The 22,585-nt window shown below is 37.3% G+C and overlaps 1 protein-coding gene across 26 annotated transcripts in view; it reads left to right on the top strand.

The window, feature by feature from the left end:
• NEB (nebulin) overlaps window positions 1–22,585 on the top strand; it is a 212,133-nt gene that overhangs the window by 103,159 nt on the left and 86,389 nt on the right. For all 26 annotated transcript variants that reach the window (XM_053215075.1, XM_053215069.1, XM_053215068.1 and 23 more), the window contains 16 exons: window positions 143–346; window positions 814–918; window positions 1,877–1,984; window positions 3,256–3,567; window positions 5,505–5,708; window positions 7,261–7,365; window positions 7,507–7,614; window positions 8,004–8,315; window positions 9,034–9,237; window positions 10,580–10,684; window positions 15,673–15,780; window positions 17,172–17,483; window positions 18,057–18,260; window positions 18,995–19,099; window positions 19,691–19,798; window positions 20,833–21,144. In XM_053215075.1, coding sequence (XP_053071050.1) covers window positions 143–346; window positions 814–918; window positions 1,877–1,984; window positions 3,256–3,567; window positions 5,505–5,708; window positions 7,261–7,365; window positions 7,507–7,614; window positions 8,004–8,315; window positions 9,034–9,237; window positions 10,580–10,684; window positions 15,673–15,780; window positions 17,172–17,483; window positions 18,057–18,260; window positions 18,995–19,099; window positions 19,691–19,798; window positions 20,833–21,144 — 2,916 coding nt within the window. The remainder of the gene's footprint in view (window positions 1–142; window positions 347–813; window positions 919–1,876; window positions 1,985–3,255; window positions 3,568–5,504; window positions 5,709–7,260; window positions 7,366–7,506; window positions 7,615–8,003; window positions 8,316–9,033; window positions 9,238–10,579; window positions 10,685–15,672; window positions 15,781–17,171; window positions 17,484–18,056; window positions 18,261–18,994; window positions 19,100–19,690; window positions 19,799–20,832; window positions 21,145–22,585) is intronic.

Raw genomic sequence — 22,585 nt, 5'->3', positions numbered from 1 at the left:
CAATAATACTTTTAAATGAGTGATCAGCTATGCTGGGAGCTTTATTTGTTCACAAATATTTTGTATTTCCCTAATAGGCATTTTGTGACTATGAATCTAAAATTCTAATTAGTAAATGTGTTTCCTATCTGTTCATTTGCAGAATTTATATAAGTCAGACCTTGAATGGTTGAAAGGCATTGGCTGGGTTCCGATTGGTTCTGTGGAAGTGGTTAAAGCCAAGAGGGCCGCAGAGATACTGAGTGATAATATCTACCGTCAGCGTCCGGAGACCCTGAAATTTACCAGCATAACTGACACTCCAGAGCAGGTGCTGGCAAAGAGCAATGCTATAAACATGAGTAAGGTGAGTTTTTATTCCTCACTGTTAGGTAGAGGAATTTACCATCGAAAAAGGTAAAAATTCTGACATGTTACAGCATTCCTATAATTCCTATAGGATTTATGATACCTTTGTAAATGATTTTTCCATTATAATACCATAGTTACTTAATACTTCAAAATATTAAGCTGTTAAAAATACTATGCACTATAATTATTTCATAATTACAGATTTTAAATACTGCAACCCATTTATACTTTTCAGAACTGCTAAATAATTTTAATAAGAAACAGTAACAACCAAGTCAATGAAATAGTAAACTAGTAAGCTAAATACTCTGGGAAATAGTAATTTATCTACATGAAAAGTAGGAATTGATGCAACTTAAGTAATTTTATTTCTACTTCGTATAGAGGAGAGGTGACTGACACATATCAAAAGAAAAGCATCTTTGAATGCCAAAATAATTTTTCTAATTTCTTTCTTCATAGCGCTTATATACTGAAGCCTGGGACAATGATAAGAAAACAATCCATGTCATGCCAGATACACCAGAAATCGTGCTAGCCAAACTCAACCGAATAAACTACAGTGATGTGAGTAAACTATTGATCATATAATGAACAGAAAGGCGAAAATGAACTATTGTAACGGTTTCCTAAGTGACATGGTTTGACTTATACACACTCCAAAGTAACGTCAGTAGAATAGAGTTCTCTCTTGCTTCAATTTCGGGCTGTGTGGTAGGTCCACAAAGTAGCCAGCCTTGTAGCAACAGGGTAGCAGGGAATGGAATGCTTATGGAGAAATATTTCAATGGGAATTACACTCCTGATGTCTTCTCCTACAGGTCAGTGTGGGTATCAAGCCATTATTTGATTAAACAGCTATTTAGGAGGCACTGTTGGAACCCAGTGAGGTGTCATGCCCTCTGGTATTCTGCTGTTTCAGTAATGCTCTGGTTACCCTTTAAGCATTACCCTTTAAGCAAATTCTTTGCAAGTATTTTTGTATGCATCTCTCTCAGGACTAGTATTTTCATCAGGGTGATTATTTGAAACCCTGCTCTACATATTGATCATGGTCTGTGATGATAGTCCATAGCAAAATGATAAAAAAATATATATAACACTTTGAGTTTTTCATACATTCAAATATATTCAATTTGAAGATAATGTCCTTATTCTTTCTCCTTGTTTAGTATTAAGATGGTTTTCTTTTATATTATAATGGTGATAGTAAATAGTATTTTTTTTTTTTACATATTCTTGTTTGGTAAAACAAAATTTTGGCAACCACAGGCTGATCTCCCCCCAAGATAATTTGTGTGTGTGCGTGTGTGTGTTTTAAACTTGCCAATTAATAAAACCTCCAAGTTTAGAACATGTGCCTTAAAATCCTTAGGCACCTACAAAGCAATTTTGTAGAAACCCACCTAATATTTGATTTTATGGATTTCTTTCTATAGTTTAAATGAGGACAGGGAAAATTTAATAATAACCTGCTTTATTTTTTAATGAAAGGAATAATGAGTAATGACTTTCTTTTCTACAGAAACTCTATAAACTTGCTTTGGAAGAGTCCAGGAAGGAAGGCTGTGATTTGCGTTTGGATGCCATCCCAATCCAGGCAGCCAAGGCCTCAAGAGATATCGCTAGCGATGTAAGTTGATGTTTTTGGAAGAGGCATTTCTTAGAGATTTTCCCAAATGGCAGCTTTTATAATTTTTCTTGCCAGAATTTTAGTTGTCCCTGCAAGTCTCAATTTCATTTGGTAATTCCACCATGTACAAAGTTGCCAATAAAAACAAAGCAAACCACAAGATGATGTGTCCATGATGATACCTGTTAATCAGTTGGGGTTAGAGGTATTTTCTTGTAAAATGAGGGTTTTATAGACCCTAAAAATGGGTTCATATTTTTGAGCCTTAGAAGTTGAGCAGCAAATGCTGTGGATGTTTGTAGAAGACATTGAAAGAACATGTACATCAGTCAATATAAATGTGAGTTCTTTCCTGCTACTTCCATCCATTCTGGCATCAAAGGAAGACTAGATGACAGATGTGTTTTAGAGTTTTGTTTCATCCTTTGTAACTTTTAGTGAGATGTAACTCTGAAGATGCCCCTAACGGTTGTAAGAACAAATTGAGAAGAGAAGCTTGTTCTCTTCTCTGTAGCTTTTCCTTCTCATGCGAAACATCTCCTGAGAGTATCTGGCACCCTTATCCTGTACCATGACTCCTGAGGACCCAAATCCAGGCTTTTCTTCTTCTGGGAGGGCTCCATGCCTTAGACTTAGGCTTCATTCCTTCTATTATCAAAACATTCTCTGGCTGTAAAACAGCTGGAAAAGTCCACACTATGATCATCTTATGATAAGATGAATCATAACATGTTGTTCTTGAATTCTAAAAGTATGGAACAGTAACCCAAGGCATGACTCTTTCATGGTGAAAGTTCAGTGACCTAACAGGAAGATATTTTCTGGTGAGATCATCTACATGTAGCCCATTCTCTTGATCAGGACATTCAGTATAAATTCTAAAAGATAGATTCTAAAATATTCTTAATACATTTTTAGGAAAAAGCCACATCTTTAAGCAGATGTTTTTTTAGAATGTACAAGATGTTTTACATTTCCTTGTTAAGCATTCAAATGTGAAGTAGGTAATATAGTTTAATAGAACGGAAAAATATTAAGAACTAGAAGCTCTCTACTTGAATGTCAGCTACTTGTGATGTGATCGTGAACAAATCAGCTAAAATTCCTCTAGGTTTCAGGTTTCTACTTTATAAAATGGGGTTGATAATATTAGCCTTTCTCTCTCACACTAGTGAAAGGAAAAATCAAAAGAAATAATGTGTGTATGAAACTATAAAATGTTATATAAATGAGATGTTCTTATCAAACTCCTATCTTTTTTCTTTTTTTAGTACAAGTACAAGGAAGGCTACCGCAAACAGCTTGGCCATCACATTGGGGCTCGAAATGTTGAGGATGACCCCAAGATAATGTGGTCCATCCATGTGGCCAAGATCCAAAGTGACAGGGAGTACAAGAAGGACTTTGAGAAGTGGAAGACCAAATTCAGCAGCCCAGTGGACATGCTGGGATTGGTGTTGGCCAAGAAGTGTCAGGTCCTTGTAAGCGACATAGACTACAAACATCCTCTACATGAATGGATCTGTCTGCCTGATCAAAACGACATCATACAGGCTCGGAAGGCATATGACCTTCAGAGTGATGTGAGTGGGCCTAATATTCATCAGCATGTGTTTATTTTTGTTGATTTTAACTTGAATCTAAATGCCTTTATTAAACAATTCATTAATGGGGCAGCAATCCATCCAGCAAGTAGAGGGTAACTCCAGAGTTGTAAGGAAAAAAAAAAAAAAAAGGTTTTTATAGGGAGGAGGATAAAGGCAAGGAGGTTATTAGCAAAAGAATGGAAAGGATTGTTTCAGACAAGGTCACCTTCCCTTAGGGGAAAGGGAAGGAGGTCAAATTAGGTTAATTACCTTTTTTTTCCTTTGGGGGATAGGGAAGGTCCATGTGACAGATTACTTCCTTGGTGCTGACCCATCAGCACATTTAAAAGATTTTTTAAAGGAGTTCTAACTTTTTTTATGCCATGGAATCTTTTGGCATCCTGTGAGACCTATGGACAACTTCTCAAGACAATGTCATGAAATGCATAAAATGCAACATATATATGTTTCAGAAGAAACTGATCACATTGAAATATGGTTATGAAAATATTAAACTTTGGGTACCTGAGTGGCTTAGTCCGTTGAGTGTCTGAGTCTTTGATTTCCACTCAGGTTGTGATCCTTGGGTCGTGGGATCAAGCCCCATGTCTGGCTCTGCACTGAGCATAGAGCCTGCTTGAGATTTATGCACTCTCTCTCTCTCTCTCTCTCTCTCAAATAAAAAACATAAATATTTAACATAATCTATGATGTAGTGAATAGACATGATTTTCAAGACTTAAAAAATGTAGCACTGCGTATAAGAACTAGTTTAATTTCAAAGAAGGAACATAAATATCTCAAGATGTCTACAACAACGTAATAGGATATGAAAATATTTGTGATTTTTATTGTTGACAGTCTTATGTAGTATTAATGCTATTATGATCTATAGCCTATATTTATAATCAAAATAAATATTGTATTTCAATTAGAGTTTAATAAAAATAAAGATAGTATGTTTTTCTATTCAAGTACATTGATGCCAGGTTCAGAATCGCTGGTTTAACACAACCTAATTTTCCAAATGAATTGATTGTATTATCATTTTTCTGATAATGTTCTGTTATTTGTGCAAGGAAGTTTAAGAATGAATTGTACAAATTGAGACAATTTTTCTAAGAAGCTGAAAACAATAGCTCTCTAGAAATACGTGAGGCACTTTTGTTGTCAGCCAGTAGATTGTCCTTGGGACTCAAGTGCTACCTCATTGGTATAGTAGCTCCTTGTTTTTTTGATCAGGCTCTGACAACTGTCACCTTCGAAAAACTGATAAAAATAGTGGCATTGTAAAAAGAAAATTTCCCAAAGAGCCATACAAACAAAAAGAATTGTTACCTTTACTTATGAGAAAAATGCTCCTTTAGCCAATTACTTAAATTCAAAGAAGAAAAATTAAAGACGGATAAAATATCTTCTTGAACTATAACACAAGAAAGGGAATTGAGGGTAAGATAAACAAGAGTAAAAATACGTGTACTCTTTGTTTAGAAGCATGTATATAGAATCAAATGATGCCCTTTTTGTTGTCCCCAGAAAACACATTAATTCAACATGTAGTCAACCAGTAGTGTTCATCTTTATGTTATATGGCTGGTTGTGAAGGCCACTGCCCAATGGGACAGGAACAAGCTGTATTCTAACAAATACTTTCTATCAGGGGCAGTCACTAATTTCCTTAAAATGGTTTGGTAGTATTTGTGCTACCAAAGTGAGCACAGATTTTATGAGTCTTTAAACTAGAAAACATTAGCTGCCTTCAGGGACAAAGTGTTTGGCTAGCCATTCTACACCAAAGTAAGTCAATCCTGTGGGTCTTCCCAGAAATTCATATAAGATTCAGAATTATACATTATCTGTATATGTTAACTCAAGATCTGACACCAGGCTGTCTAGGTAACTTCTATAAATATTTGACATTATTTCATTTTCAGGCTATTTATAAGTCTGATCTCGAGTGGCTGAGAGGCATTGGATGGGTGCCCATTGGCTCTGTAGAAGTCGAGAAGGTGAAAAGAGCTGGAGAAATCCTGAGTGAAAGGAAGTACCGCCAGCCTGCAGACCAGCTCAAATTCACATGCATTACAGACACCCCAGAGATTGTCCTGGCAAAGAATAATGCCCTGACGATGAGCAAAGTGAGTATGCAATTGTTTCCATTTCCTGAGTCATACCTTCCATGGATTTGGCTCATAAAGTGAGAAATGCCCTGAAGAGTTTCCGGAGAAGGGGGATGTAATGGGCCTGATTCTCATGCCCGTCTTCAACAGAGCATCTGCTTGATTTCTAGTTGGACCTTCATGTTCTTCTCAACACTGTGTCCCCTAATTCTCTGTGTGCATGAGGAAGCAGAGCCTGGGGTAATTTCTCTGGAGTAATGGACACACTCGTTTGAGCAGTGACCTGGAGACATCCACACATACATTACTTTGCCCTGTACATTCTCCTAGGCACAGCGGACTCAAACCATTGACTTGTCTTTATCTATCCTGCAAGGAATATATGGCCTTTTAGCATGTTGTTCTGAAGTCTGGGAAACACAGTGTTTATAGCAGCACCACATTGACTCTTTGAATGTGAACAACTCAAAATAGTTGCTTGGTTTGCACTTCCGTATTAGGTTGTGGAAGTGAGAACCTCTTTGAGAAGTGAGCTGCTACTGCTGTTTCAGTATCATTACATAAGATAAATAATCACTTTTTTTTTTTCAGAGTTCTAGCAATCTATTTATTGATACTGGGATCATTCTTTATCCAATGGATGGGTCTTTAATGTGCACATTTTAGGTTGAATTTAATGTACCTGAATTCTTCCACACCTGCCTGGACATCTTCCAGACATTCAGGGTAGTGAGATTGGGTGCTCAGTGCAGAATATGAAATTGACTCTCAGTGAACTCCAAAGCTTGAAGTACTAAAACTCCAGGAATTCTATTTTATACCATACCCATCACAGCAATCACAGTAATAATAACAATAGGAAACACTGTAAAATCTTTTGAGTGCCTACTATGACTCAGACACTTTACATATGTTATGGTTAATCTTCAAAACGCACTTAGTAAGGGCACCTAGGTGTCTCAGTTGCTTAAGCATCTGACTTTTGATTTCAGCTCAGGTCATGATCTCACAGTTCCCGACAGTGAGGAGTCTGCTTTGGATTCTCTCTCTCTCCTTCTGTCTCTGCTCCTCCCCAGCTCTCTCTCTGTCTCAAAATAAATAAATAAACTTAAAAAAAAAATAGTAGGTTTAAAAAACACCAAAAAGCACTCAGTAAAAATATGATCATCCAGCTCTTAGAAATGAGGAATATGAGGCATTATGTACCTTTCACAAGATTACACAGCTTGGACATAGTGGAGTTGGGCTTGAATTTGGGATTAACTCTGTGTTAATGGCTTTCTGCTGCATCATAATTCTATAGGCAGGCTCCATCCTTGGAGGTCATATGAGTAAGGGTGAGATTCACAGAAAAAAATCATAATTAAGACCACTATATAGCTTCATATTAGCTATGAAGCTGTCATATGGCAGTTTAAATATTGTCATGTTTCACTCTCCCCACTACCCTTTTGCTTCCCTCGCCTCCAAATAGCCTTAAAAAGGCTTTTCTACAGTAAAATGTGTTAAATTTGAAAACAACTGTAATACATGGGCACTAACAGAGGTTCTTACTCCTTTTCCCCCATAGCATTTATATACAGAGGCTTGGAATGCTGACAAATCCTCCATCCACGTGATGCCAGACACCCCAGAAATACTACTGGCCAAGAGCAACTCTGCCAATATTAGCCAGGTAAGAGGTTTCCTGGTTGTCTTTTAAGCCTTTCTAGGATTCCTCAAAATACTTTTCCACCTTACACTTTCCTGTCTGGAATTGACCTATTAGCTTTCTGAAACAATTTTCTTTTTCTGTTGTTTATCATCCTCCACCCAGAAACTTTACACCAAGGGATGGGATGAATCAAAGATGAAGGACTATGATCTGAGGGCTGATGCTATTTCCATCAAAAGGGCCAAGGCCTCAAGGGACATTGCCAGTGATGTAAGTGCCCTCCATCTTACCCCCTCTGGACTCACATTGCTGAACAGCCACTGTGCTGCTGGTGGGCCACATTTCACAATTATTTCCACACATATCCCCACTCCTGCTTCTTACTTTGTAAGACGTTTTCCATTTGTTGTCACAGAGAAGAATAGTACAGTTTGGAGTTGTAGCTAGAGTTGCTCAGGGAAGGGCTTCACCAATGAAGGTATATGAATATACTACACTTTTGCTTATGATAGTGTAAAGAATTTAAAATTATTCAGAGATGCCAAATGTTTGCAATATGAAATTCTTATCCGTTTGCTTGCGGATGTTCATGTTTTCTGTAGTCAGTGTGTATACAGTCTTCAAACTTGGTTTCTAAACTGATATTTCTTTCATTGTAGTACAAATACAAAGAAGCATATGAGAGACAAAAGGGCCACCACATTGGAGCCCAGAGCATAGAAGATGACCCCAGGATTATGTGTGCCATACATGCAGGGAAGATTCAAAGTGAAAGGGAGTACAAAAAGGAATTCCAAAAGTGGAAGACCAAGTTCTCCAGCCCAGTGGACATGTTAGGCATCGTGATGGCCAAGCAATGTCAGACTTTGGTCAGTGACATTGATTATCGAAATTACCTGCATCACTGGACATGTTTACCTGATCAAAACGACATTATCCAAGCAAAGAAGGCCTATGAACTGCAGAGTGATGTACGTAACACAAACTTTGGGAAAGATGGAAGGAGAGGACTTAGCTTTATTAATTGTCCAGGCAGTGCCCCTATGGGTAGATCCCACCATGGACAGATAGAGTCATAGAGTGTGCACTGCACAGCCCCAGGAGAACACCACTCACATTGTTTAATACATAATCCATCTTCAGGAGTTATGTCATAGGAATCAAAGAGTATAGATGAAGAGCCCTACTTACACCAGGTCTTTTATTCTGTGACCTAGGTTCCAGACTGTTTTCTTCATGTCGTTTATACTTTCTGGCAATGAAAATATATTGCAGATAAACATAAATTATCTGAATATTTTTGAAATAATTACCACTATTGTGCTATAGCTAAAACATTAAACAAAATTTCCTTCAGTCAGTTATTACAGGATTAAAACGGAATGAGATTCAACAAAATTTCCTTTAAAAATTTTTTCAGTTCTATAATTTTTTGGAAATATCAAATAATTATCATGAAACTCAGCATTATGATTTTATTCCTCTTCACAGCTAGTGTATATAATTCTGCTTTTACAAATTACTCTATCATTGATATTAAAACCCTGGAGTCCTATAAATCTCAGATCCTACTTTTTTTGAATAACATCTACTATGCTCATCAACCCCTCAATCCCATGTACTTTATTTTTCAATTATGAGATGGTGTGTCTAACAGTGGAACCTAATTTCTGCCTAACATCTTTGTAGAGTGTATATAAGTCAGATCTGGAGTGGCTACGTGGCATCGGCTGGATGCCAGAAGGCTCGGTAGAAATGAAGAGGGTGAGGAATGCTCAAGACCTGGTGAATGAAAGACTTTATAAAACACGGCCAGAAGCCTTGAAATTCACTAGCATTGCTGACACTCCAGATGTTGTCCTGGCCAAAGCCAATTCTCTGCAAATAAGTGAGGTAAGAACCATCCTGTTACCAAGCATTCCTTTTGTGGGACTGTTTTCAGATGATGCCACCCAAACAGAGCAAGTGGCCTGTTCCTCTTGGAAGACTTACTAACAAGAGCAACTCTAAGAATCTGCTAGTTTGGTAAAGACTAGTTTGGTAAAGATAGATGCAAATTAGAACAAATATTTCTTTAACACCTATCAAATACTAAAGCCTGTAGCATATTGGGGTGCCCAGGGGGCTCAGTCATTTAAGCACCTGACTTCGGCTCAGGTCATGAATTCACAGTTTGTGAGTTCCAGCTCCACATCAGGCTCTCTGCTGTCAGCACAGAACCCACTCTGGATCCTCTGCCCTCTCTCTCTCTCTCTCTCTCTCTCTCTCTCTCTCTCTCTGTCCCCCCCACTCATGCTTTCTCTTTCTCAAAAAATAATAAACATTAAAAAAAAATCTGTAACATAATGCTGCATTTTAAATGGTATAACATTGTATAAGCCATGGTTCTCCAGAGAAACAGAGCCAATAGGAGATATAGGTATGTATAGGTATAGATATATGTATATATGTGTGCATATATATGTTTATGAGAGAGATGTAGATAGTTCTGTAGCCTATATCTGTGTACACACACACACACACACACACACACACACACACACACACACACACGAAGAGAGATTTATTTTATGGAATTGGGCCATATGATTATGGAGGCTGGCAAATCTACGGTCTGCAGAATAGGCTGGAGACCTAGGGAAGAGTTGCAGTTCAAGTACAAAGGTAGTCTGCTGACAGATTTCCTTCTTGCTCTGCGGACGTCAGTCTTTTTTCTATTAACGGCTTCAGCTGATTGGACAACCCCATCCACATTACAGAGGGTACTCTACCAAGTCTACTGATAAAAATGTTAATCTCTTCTAAAAAAAAAAAAATACCTTCACAGAAACATCTATAAAAAGTCTGACCAGGGGTGCCTGGTCGGCTCAGTCAGTTAAGTGACCGACTTCAGCTCAGGTCATGATCTCATGGTTTGTGGGATTGAGTCCCACATCAGGCTCTGTGCTGACCTCTCAGAGCCTGCTGCAGATTCTATGTCTCCCTCTCTCTCTCTGCCCCTCTTCAGCTCATGCTTTGTCTCTCTCTCTCTCTCTCTCTCTCTCTCTCTCAAAAATAAACAAATGTTAAAAAAAAAAGTCTGACCAAATATCTGGGTACTGTGGCCTAGCTAAGTTAACACATAAAATTAACCATCATAAACATTAAAAACATTTTTCCAGGTTTTTAAGGCTTAATGTTTCAGATATCTACTTTTTATCACTGTATTAAATTAATACTTCCCTTCTCTCCACAGAAACTATATCAAGAAGCATGGAATAGAGATAAAACCAACATCACCATTCCTTCTGATACGCCAGTCATGCTGCAGGCTCATATTAATGCCCTGCAAATCAGCAATGTAAGAGCATAAATATGAAGTGTAAATGTCTTTATAGGACAGTATATGTCAGTGTGTGGAGTGTGGCATAATGGACAAATTACCTATCTTAGAAATGTGTAGTTTTTGGTGCTAGACATTTTCTCTTTAGTACCATTCCCAATGCATTATGAATGGCAATTCTCTCTTTTAAATGTTAAATACAGGGCTGGGTCCCAGGACTACAAGAGTTGGGATATCTGAATCCTACTGGATTCCTCCTTTCAACGTTAAAAGCATTGTCCTATATCCAATGTCCATAGCTCAGTCTCATCGTATATTAATCGAGAAGAATGAAATTTCCTAGTTAAATTTCTCTTACATGAGGGAGAATGAGGTAATAGTCTCTTTTATCTTTATAGCTTTTTTTTATTGATCCAGAACTTTCTTGCTTGATATTTCAAAGCCATTAGAAAAGCCAAAAGATAACTTTTAATTATACCCAAAGAATAAGATGTGCTTAAATATCTATGTCCCATCCCTTTAGCAGGGACCTCTGAAAAGTCAAAGGGAAATATTAGGGGAGAAAAGTCTTACCAGGTCTTACATGATACCTTGATGAAGGTTTTCTAGCTTCACAGTTGGTTCTTAGTTTTCATGTATTGCGTGGTGGGTATTTTCAGATGTGTACCACATTGTGATGAAGACAAATATTCAAAGTTAGTATACCTAGATGTTTAGCTTTAAAATTTTAGTCGGAAGTATCCTACACTCCATAAAGTAAATGGCCAACCACCAGAAGAATTCAGAAATGTCTGTTTTAGACATCACAATGACTCTAAACCCATATCTTTCTATAATAACACTGAATGTAAATGGACTAAATGCTCCAACCAAAAGACATAGGGTATCAGAATGGATAAAAAAAAACAAGACCCATCTACTTGCTGTCTACAAGAGACTCCTTTTAGACCTGAGGACACCTTCAGATTGAAAGTGAGGGGGATGGAGAACTATCTATCATGCTAGTGGAACTCAAAAGAAAGCTGGAGTAGCCATACTTATATCAGACAAACTAGACTTTAAATTAAAGGCTGTAACAAGAGATGCAGAAGGGCATTACATAATAATTACAGGGTCTATCCATCAGGAAGAGCTAACAATTATAAATGTCTATGTGCCGAATATGGGAGCCCCCAAATATATAAAACAATCACAAACATAAGCAACTTTATTGATAAGAATGTGGTAATTGCAGGGAACTTTAGTACTCCACTTACAACAATGGATAGATCATCTAGACACAGGATCAATAAAGAAACAAGGGCCCTGAATGATACATTGGATCAGATGGACTTGAGAGATATATTTAGAACTCTGCATTCCAAAGCAACAGAATATACTTTTTTCTCGAGTGCACATGGAACATTCTCCAAGATCGATCACATACTGGGTCACAAAACAGCCCTTCATAAGTATAAAAGAATTGAGATCATACCATGCATACTTTCAGACCACAATGCTATGAAACTTGAAGTCAACCACACGAAAAAGTCTGGAAAACCTCCAAAAGTGTGGAGGTTAAAGAACACCCTACTAAAGAATGAATGGGTCAACCAGGCAATTAGAGAAGAAATTGAAAAATATATGGAAACAAATGAAAATGAAAATACAACAATCCAAGCGCTTTGGGATGCAGCAAAGGCAGTCCTGAGAGGAAAATACATTGCAGTCCAGGCCTATCTCAAGAAACAAGAAAAATCCCAAATACAAAATCTAACAGCACACCTAAAGGAAATAGAAGCAGAACAGCAAAGACAGCCTAAATCCAGCAGAAGAAGAGAAATAATAAAGATCAGAGCAGAAATAAACAATATAGAATCTAAAAAAACTGTAGAGCAGATCAATGAAACCAAGAGTTGGTTTTTTGAAAAAATAAACAAAATTGATAACCCTCTAGCCAGGCTTCTCAAAAAGAAAAGGGAAACGACCCAAATAGATAAAATCATGAATGAAAATTGAATTATTACAACCAATCCCTCAGAAATACAAGCAATCATCAGGGAATACTATGAAGAATTCTATGCCAACAAACTGGACAACCTGGAAGAAATGGACAAATTCCTAAGCACCTGCACACTTCCAAAACTCAAACAGGAAGAAATAGAAAACTTGAACAGACCCATAACCAGTGAAGAAATTGAATCAGTTATCAAAAATCTCCCAACAAATAAGAGTCCAGGGCCAGATGGCTTCCCAGGGGAATTCTACCAGACATTTAAAGCAGAGATAATACCTATCCTTCTCAAGCTGTTCCAAAAAACAGAAAGGGAAGGAAAACTTCCAGACTCATTCTATGAAGCCAGCATTACTTTGGTTCCTAAACCAGACAGAGACCCAGCAAAAAAAGAGAACTACAGGCCAATATCTCTGATGAATATGGATGCAAAAATTCTCAATAAGATACTAGCAAATCGAATTCAACAGCATATAAAAAGAATTATACACCATGATCAAGTGGGATTCATACCTGGGCTGCAGGGCTGGTTCAATATTAGCAAATCAATCAATGTGATACATCACATTAATAAAAGAAAAGATAAGAACTATATGATCCTGTCAATCGATGCAGATAAAGCATTTGACAAAATTCAGCATCTTAATAAAAACCCTCGAGAAAGTCGGGATAGAAGGAACATACTTAAATGTCGTAAAAGCCATTTATGAAAAGCCCACAGCTAATATCATCCTCAATGGGGAAAAAGTGAGAGCTTTCTCCCTGAGATCAGGAACACGACAGGGATGTCCACTCTCACCGCTGTTGTTTAACATAGTGTTGGAAGTGCTAGCATCAGCAGACAACAAAAGGAAATCGAAAGATCAAAATTGGCGATGATGAAGTCAAGCTTTCACTTTTTGCAGATGACAGGATATTATACATGGAAAACTCAATAGACTCCACCAAAAGTCTGCTAGAACTGATACATGAATTCAGCAAAGTCACAGGGTACAAAATCAATGTACAGAAATCAGTTGCATTCTTATACGCTAATAATGAACCAACAGAAAGACAAATAAAGAAATGGATCCCATTCACAATTGCACCAAGAAGCATAAAATACCTAGGAATAAACCTAACCAAAGGTGTAAAAGATCTGTATGCTGAAAACTATAGAAAGCTTATGAAGGAAATTGAAGAAGATATAAAGAAATGGAAAACCATTCTGTGCTCATGGATTGGAAGAATAAATATTGTTAAAATGTCAATACTACCCAAAGCTATCTACGCATTCAAGGCAATCCCAATCAAAATTGCACCAGCATTCTTCTCGAAGCTAGAACAAGCAATCCTAAAATTTGTATCAAACCACAGAAGGCCCCGAATAGCCAAAGTAATTTTGAGGAAGAAGACCAAAGCAGGAGGCATCATAATCCCAGACTTTAGCCTCTACTACAAAGCTGTCATCATCAAGACAGCATGGTATTGGCACAAAAACAGACACATAGACCAATGGAATAGAATAGAAACCCCAGAATTAGATCCACAAAAGTATGGCCAACTAATCTTCAACAAAGCAGGAAAGAATATCCAATGGAAAAAAGACAATCTCTTTAACAAATGGTGCTGGGAGAACTGGACAGCAACATGCAGAAGGTTGAAACTAGACCACTTTCTCACACCATTCACAAAAATAAACTCAAAATGGATGAAGGACCTGAATGAGAGAAAGGAAACCATCAAAACCCTACAGGAGAAAGCAGGGAAAATCCTCTCTGACCTCAGCTGCAATTTCTTACTTGACACATCCCCAAAGGCAAGGGAATTAAAAGCAAAAATGAACTATTGGGATCTCATGAAGATAAAAAGCTTCTGCACTGCAAAGGAAACAATCAACAAAACTAAAAAGCAACCAACGGAATGGGAAAAGATATTTGCAAATGACATATCGGACAAAGGGCTAGTATCCAAAATCTATAAAGAGCTCACCAAACTCCACACCCGAAAAACAAATAACCCAGTGAAGAAATGGGCAGAAGACATGAATAGACACTTTTCCAAAGAAGACATCCAGATGGCCAACAGGCACATGAAAAGATGCTCAACGTCGCTCCTCATCAGGGAAATACAAATCAAAACCACACTCAGATATCACCTCATGCCAGTCAGAGTGGCCAAAATGAACAAATCAGGAGACTATAGATGCTGGAGAGGATGTGAAGAAACGGGAACCCTCTTGCATTGTTGGTGGGAATGCAAACTGGTGCAGCCGCTCTAGAAAACAGTGTGGAGGTTCCTGACAAAATTAAAAATAGATCTACCCTATGACCCAGCAATAGCACTGCTAGGAATTTACCCAAGGGATACGGGAGTGCTGATGCATAGGGGCACTTGTACCCCAATGTTTATAGCAGCACTTTCAACAATAGCCAAATTATGGAAAGAGCCTAAATGTCCATCAACTGATAAATGGATAAAGAAATTGTGGTTTATATACACAATGGAATATTACGTGGCAATGAGAAAGAATGAAACCTGGCCTTTTGTAGCAACGTGGATGGAACTGGAGAGTGTTATGCTAAGTGAAATAAGTCATACAGACAAAGACAGATACCGTATGTTTTCACTCTTATGTGGATCCTAAGAAACTTAACAGAAGACCATGGGGGAGAGGAAGGAAAAAAAAAAAAGAGGTTAGAGAGGGAGGGAGCCAAAACATAAGGGACTCTTAAAAACTGAGAACAGACTGAGGGTTAATGGGGGTGGGAGGGAGGGGAGGGTGGGTGATGGGTATTGAGGAGGACACCGGTTGGGATGAGCACTGGGTGTTGTATGGAAACCAATTTGACAATAAATTTCATATTAAATAAATAAATAAATAAATAAATAAAAATAAAATTAAATTAAATTAAAAATGTTTTGTCTATGCTGTCTTTACTTACATTATGTCTTATGAATCTTATTTTGAGTACTTTGAATATATTCACTTATTTTCAATTCTTGTAAACAAACCTGTGTTTCTCCTCAATAGAATCTTTACCAAAAAGACTGGAATGAGGCCAAACAGAAAGGCTATGACTTAAGAGCAGACGCCATTGAAATCAAACAGGCCAAAGCCTCCAGAGATATTGCCAGTGAGGTACGGTTTTATTTCCTTGTGGTTTTTTTTCTTCTTACAACAAATAGGGAGAGTATTTTTCAAGAATTTGGGGGGTTTAAAAAATCTATGCAAACAATTGCATTTTTTTTTGCACTAAAGACTTACCCTATTTAAACCCATTAAAATGGAATGAAGCACATTAAGGTTAGTATAGATGAGGTAGGTATATGTATAAATGATTTCTAAGTTGTTTCTGAGTGGATGTAAAATAACACAAAGAGACTATGCAGAATTCTTGGGAGAATTCATTACATCTGATTGTTGACCAGTATCATTTTATCTCCCAAATATTTATGACATTATCTATAAATGTAGATAACAGGTGAAAGTTTCACATAAGAGTTAAGACTGAAATCGCACCTTATATATAAGATTTTATACTGAAGGTTTATGTATAATGCTCTCAGTAACCTTGTGAAATTTATTTAATAGTAATGTAAAAACTTAAAATAATTATCCTACCAAGCCCCTTCCCCCCACTCCCAGCTCCAAATCTTTAAGCAACCCTGTGCTCTTTCTCTGGGTTGTGCTCTATTTTTATCTCCCATATCTACCTGTTCCTTCTTATTTTTCAATTTTAACTCTAAACACAATAGCCAATCTATAGTATCTGCCTTATTCCCAGTTCTCTTTCTCTCCCTTTTATCCAAACTTTTCTATGTTATCCAAATATAGAAAAGAAACAGATGCTATCTTACTCTAGTCCTAAGAAACTTAGGACAAGTGTGGACAAGATGGAAACTCTTGCCTACAGGCCTTTTGTTGTCGTCTGATTCACACCAATGACCTCGCTTTCCATTCCTGAAATATGCACCTTTTGCTTTATCTGTCTCCAAAATCACACAAATGACTTTTTCCTACTGAGGTACTCTCAGTGCTCTTGGGGGACGATCTGACTTAACATCCCACTTTCTAGGAAACCTTGGGGACCATGATTACACCTACTGTCTTATATTCCACATCTGAAATGTGTGATAATAATAGTATCCACTTCACAGAGATGTTGTGAAGATTGAGATGATAGTTGCTACTACTCAACTATTTTAACTAAAAAATTCAGCAATTTCACAAGAATCAACCTATACATTTGAAGCACTCATAATAGTATTGGGCATTTAGTAATTGCTCGGTAAATGTTAGCTATAATTTTTTGTAATTACTCTCATTCACCATGCTACTTCCCTCCTGATTTACTCATATTCTCTATGAAACTGCCAAAAATAGCCCTATTTCCTTACTGAAATATGTAATGACTGCCAATGTTGAGCCAATTTACATTAAGGCAGGGAAAATATTCTGAAAACATTTAATGAAAAGTCCTCTTACTACATTATTTTCATATTTTTTTGTCTGTTTTTTCACAACTTTAGTACAAATACAAAGAAGGATACCGTAAGCAATTGGGCCACCATGTGGGTTTCCGCACCCTACAAGATGACCCCAAATTGGTCTGGTCTATACATGCTGCCAAGATCCAGAGTGACAGAGAATACAAGAAAGCTTATGAGAAGTCTAAAGGAATTCACAATACGCCATTGGACATGATGTCGATTGTTCAGGCCAAGAAATGCCAGGTCCTGGTTAGCGATGTTGATTATCGCAATTATCTGCACCAGTGGACATGTTTGCCAGATCAGAATGATGTGATCCAGGCTAAGAAGGCCTACGAACTGCAGAGCGATGTGCGTATATTATCAGCAGACTCTTGGGGAGATATTTGTCTCTGTATATCATCACAGTGTGTTCCCTAGGGACATAATTTAAGTGGTAATCCTAATAGAGCCTAACTTAATCTGTACCTTTCATGGTAGTAGAGTTATTTTGAACATTCTCTATCTTACAGAGGATTCCTTTTCATGTAGCAAGTATATATTTTTTCCTCATTATATATGCATCTAAAGACCTTTATCTCCCAAATTCCTACAAATGTTATTCTAGTAGTACCAAAATGGCAGATTTCAAATGGTGAGCACAGAAGCTCAACCTTATATAAAAACAAAATCAAGTGCCATTGCTATCTGTCATTCTACAAGTGTCATTTGTCAGTCCTGTTCCAATTCCTGTAGGATATGGTGAACTTCTCCCAGAAATGTGTGCCCGGGATGTAACACCCAAATATTAACAATTAGTGTTGATCCTTCTGTTTCATGGGATTGGCCACCCAGCTGATTAGAGGTAGTGTGTGGCCCACTGGCATTGTGTTCTTGTGGGAAGATTTGACTCTTCTGCCTTCTGTGGTTCTCTCCTTCATGTAGAACGTGTACAAATCAGACCTGGAATGGATGAAGGGTATAGGATGGTTGCCAGAGGGTTCTGTGGAAGTGATGAGAGTGAAGAATGCCCAGAATCTCCTGAATGAGAGGCTGTATCGTATAAGGCCTGAGGCCCTCAAATTTACCAGCATTGTTGATACCCCTGAAGTCATCCAGGCAAAGATCAATGCTGTACAAATCAGTGAGGTAAGCCGGGCTGATGATACATTCAGACATAGTGGAGAAGTCTCAATTGTGAACTTTAATTAATTAGAAGTCTCTAATTGTGAACTTTAAGTTGCTAATGCCAGCATTAGAACCTTGAACATTTATGTATCCAGATAGAATTTCATATAGTCGATCAATTAACAGTATCCACATTTCATTTATTTAGATAACTCTTTGGTTAATTAACATAAGTGTGGTAGACATCTTCATACCCCACAGACTCTGATAACACACTCTGAATACATTTTGAGGTCTTGCTTGTAATACAAGTCCACCAGTTAATACCATGATCACTGCCACCTTTTTATTTTTAATCATGAGGTAAGTTGAAAAGTCCAGGGGGTGGCCCCAATATTAGATATTATCATAGTTATTTGGGCCAAGAAAGCCAGAACTTGATTAGCAATGTGGATGTTCATAGTTACCTGCATTGTGGGTTTACCTGCCTGGTAATTACATGTGAATTAATGGGAAAGAATCATTTTACTACCAGGTTTCTGACTCATTTTCCATTTATATCATATCACACAAGAATATATTCTTGTTGAAGTCACTACTGGCATCTTTTAAATAAAAACACAATGAAAACAAAATGTGATCTATGTTTTTACCTGAGAACATCCAAGGAGAACCTTTAATTGTACCTATAATTTATTCACGTAGTAATGGACTTATTTACTTATCACCCACCCTTTGTTTTTCATTTTTACCAGCCATTGTATCGTGATGCCTGGGAAAGAGAGAAGGCAAATGTGAATGTGCCGGCTGACACTCCAGTGATGCTGCAGTCCAAAATCAATGCCATGCAGATCAGTGATGTAAGGAACTATACATCCATTTGCTTTACACAATATTTTTGGCCTAACTGAAACTTAAATTGATACGCTCCAGAGGGAGTTAAGCAAAAGGCATTTCCCTACCATTCCTTTTATTTCTAGTCTTTAACGATAAGTGCTCTGTGTGCACACACACATGCAAATGCACTTGTATGTGTATGCATGTGTTTATAAATAGAGATGTGTGTCCTTATCTTTTTTGGAAGGAAAAATGCACTAGTTTCACCAAAAACAACATAAAAACATATACATGCAAGTATAGTAATATTTGGTTCTCTTTGTAGTGGCCCATCATTGATTTTTCCTCTTAAAGCAAAATGATATATATATTTTTTCTCATTTTCACATGATTTACTGTCTCCTAAATTACTTTCTTTAAAAAAAATGAATTTTAATTAATTTCATTAAAAATCTACTGGCACTTAATTTCAGTATGAAACCAGCCTATTTTATAAATTTTAAGGGGAGACTAATTTTCAGCGTAACTTAACATATTCTCTTAAACACATCAGTAATGCTGACTCAGTGGCTCCCTCTTCAGATTAACTGTGGCATTGCAATCTCCATTTGCAGAAACAATATAAGCAAGCGTGGGAAGACGTCAAGATGACGGGTTATGACCTGCGAGAAGATGCCATTCCAATTCAGCACGCCAGAGCTTCCAGGGATATCGCCAGTGATGTAAGAGCTCTCCTTTCACAGACTTAACCAACGCTAACAGACAGCACACGAGAAATTAATACTTGTCTAATCTTTAACTTATTTGCGAAGGAATTATACTTAAGTAGAATAGAGATCATGGTGATTAGTGTCTTGTTTTAACATCTCAAATTCAGGAATAACTTTTACAACAGTTTGGTGATGCTTTTGCATCAGGGCTTGGCTCTTCTTATGTTTAAGAACAGATTTTTATTTTCAGCATCTTGTCAATATTATTTAATTTACAAGCAGTTATAAAAATTCAATGGATAAAAGTAATTCTGAGGGTTTTTTTTAATGTTTATTTTTGAGAGAATGCAATCAGGGGAGGGGCAGAAAGAGAGGGGGACAGAGGATCTGAAGTGGGCTGTGTGCTGACAGCAGCAAGCCCAATGTAGGGCTCTAACTCACAGACTGTGAGATCATGACCTGAGCCCGAAGTTCGAGGCTCAACTGACTGAGCCACCCAGAAGCCCCAGAATTCTATTGCCTCTTGAAGTGCAGCATACATAAGTTGTTCCTGTAATAATTTTATGCAGTTGATGGATAAGCATTTTTTAAAAGTTATGATTTGATGTGTGCTAGAAAAGTATTGATTTTCCCCATTTACATAGAATGATAAATTTTAGAACAAAAATATTTTAAAGTTCACACTTTAAATTTATTTAAACAAAGAATCTAGTTGATAGACTAAAGTAGGAAGTACTGATAGTAACTGATTGTGGCAAAACGCCTGGGAAGGAGGTAGACAGTGACTGAAGTTTGGGAAACACCACATAAGCCTATATTGGGAATAATCCAGAAGCACAGTTCTTGCCTTCGAGGTGCTCACAATGTTTTCATGCATGTAGACATAGACAAAGCAATGTGTTAATAATCATAAAACTTACAGTATGGACTTAAAAACAGGGCCCATAAAAGGCTCATCTAAGGGAGATAGAGTTATTTTGAGCAGGCTGTTTAGAAAAAGTGAGTTTGGAAAAATAATTCTTCTTTCTTCTGTTCACATACACCAGTATCTATACAAAACTACTTATGAGAAACAGAAAGGTCATTACATTGGATGTCGCACTGCCAAAGAAGACCCTAAACTGGTTTGGGCAGCAAAAGTGTTAAAGATGCAGAATGACAGGCTGTACAAAAAGGCCTACAATGACAACAAGGCCAAGATCTCCATCCCGGCAGACATGGTGTCCATCAGTGCTGCCAAAGAAGGCCAGGCATTAGCAAGTGATGTGGATTACCGCCATTACCTGCACCACTGGTCTTGCTTTCCCGACCAGAATGATGTGATCCAAGCCAGGAAAGCCTACGACCTGCAGAGTGATGTAAGTTGTTGCTTGTGCACAGAGTACCAACTGAGGTGCCTGAGGAATGAGCTGTTTCCCAGGGAGAAAACCTTCCAGAGCTTTGCCTGGTCATTCCTCCTAGGACTCAGGAAAATGCAACTCTCCTTACATGAGCACCTCTTAAACATCTTACCAAGTTTACTGATTGCCTTCCTTACTGCTGGTCTTATTCAGAAAGTGTTTTTTCTTTCTTTCTTTTAGTGGTGCTATCAGATTTTTTCTATAGATTCCTTAATATATGCTGTGTCTGTAGTTTCCTAAACATAAGAATTCCTATGGTCCTTCATTGAATGACAGGGCTACTTCCTTGAAATTAATTTTAAAGGTTAGCAGTGTATTCCAAACTCATTAGTTTCCTTAATTCAGTGTTCTTCACAATATGGTGTTTCATTAGTCTACTTAAAGTATTTTTCGATTCATATTTTCTGCTCATCCAATCTTATAGAAATCATGGATTCCATTAGGGTATTAATTTCTTATGTAGAATGAATGCCTTCTTTAAATTATTTGAACTTGATTCCCATAAGCTTCAAGGGATGCTTTCATGATGAATGAATTTGTTATAGAAAAGTGTATCCATCACTTGAAATGAATTGCCAACTGGTCAATTTAGGCCAGTTTCTAGAGAAATTCAGTCTCTCCATTAACCTGAATAACATTAGCATATAATGAAATGCATATGAATCAAGTTCCTAAAGGATGAGGAAGGCAAACTTCAAAATCTATATGTAATCCTTTTTGAGAATCCTTATGAATTTTGGGTATCCATCATACTTTACACACTAAAATATACAATGTCCTTCTTCATTAAGATAGAAATTTTACTGCATTTTCACTCCTCTTACTACCTTTTTTATCCTGATATTTGTATCCTATTAACTGGTTATTAAAATACCATTTCTGAAAAACAGAATGATTTTTTTATGAAATTAGTAACCGGTGCTTAACATAGAGCAATTTTTTCTAGTTAACCACTTATCTATAGCTGAAAAAACAGGTTTGAATAACCAAGAAAATGCAAATCCCAATTCAAAGGGAGGTGCTATCTTGGAAATGGAAGAAAGAAAAAACAACTGAGATCAAAATTGTGGAACCAGGGATTGAATTCCTTTATTTTTTTTTATTGAAGTATACTTGACACATAAAGTCACATTAGTTTTAGAGGTACAGCATAGTGATTCAACAAGTCTACACTCACCAGAAGTGTGGCTATGATCTGTTACCATACAACACTATTTCAGTACCATTGACTATATTCCCTATCCTGTACCTTTTATCCCTATGACTTATTCATTCCATAACTGGAAGCCTGTGTCTCCCATTCCCCTTTTACCCATCCCCCCACCTTCCTCCCTTCTTGAAAACATTAGGGGTTTTTTTTGTTTTTTGTATTGATTGGTCTCTTTCTGCTTTTTGTTTG

Source organism: Acinonyx jubatus, chromosome C1 (assembly GCF_027475565.1).
Source record: "Acinonyx jubatus isolate Ajub_Pintada_27869175 chromosome C1, VMU_Ajub_asm_v1.0, whole genome shotgun sequence".
Lineage (NCBI taxonomy): Eukaryota > Metazoa > Chordata > Mammalia > Carnivora > Felidae > Acinonyx > Acinonyx jubatus.
Note: the sequence above shows the minus strand (reverse complement) of the source record. Positions and strands in the feature narration are given on the sequence as shown.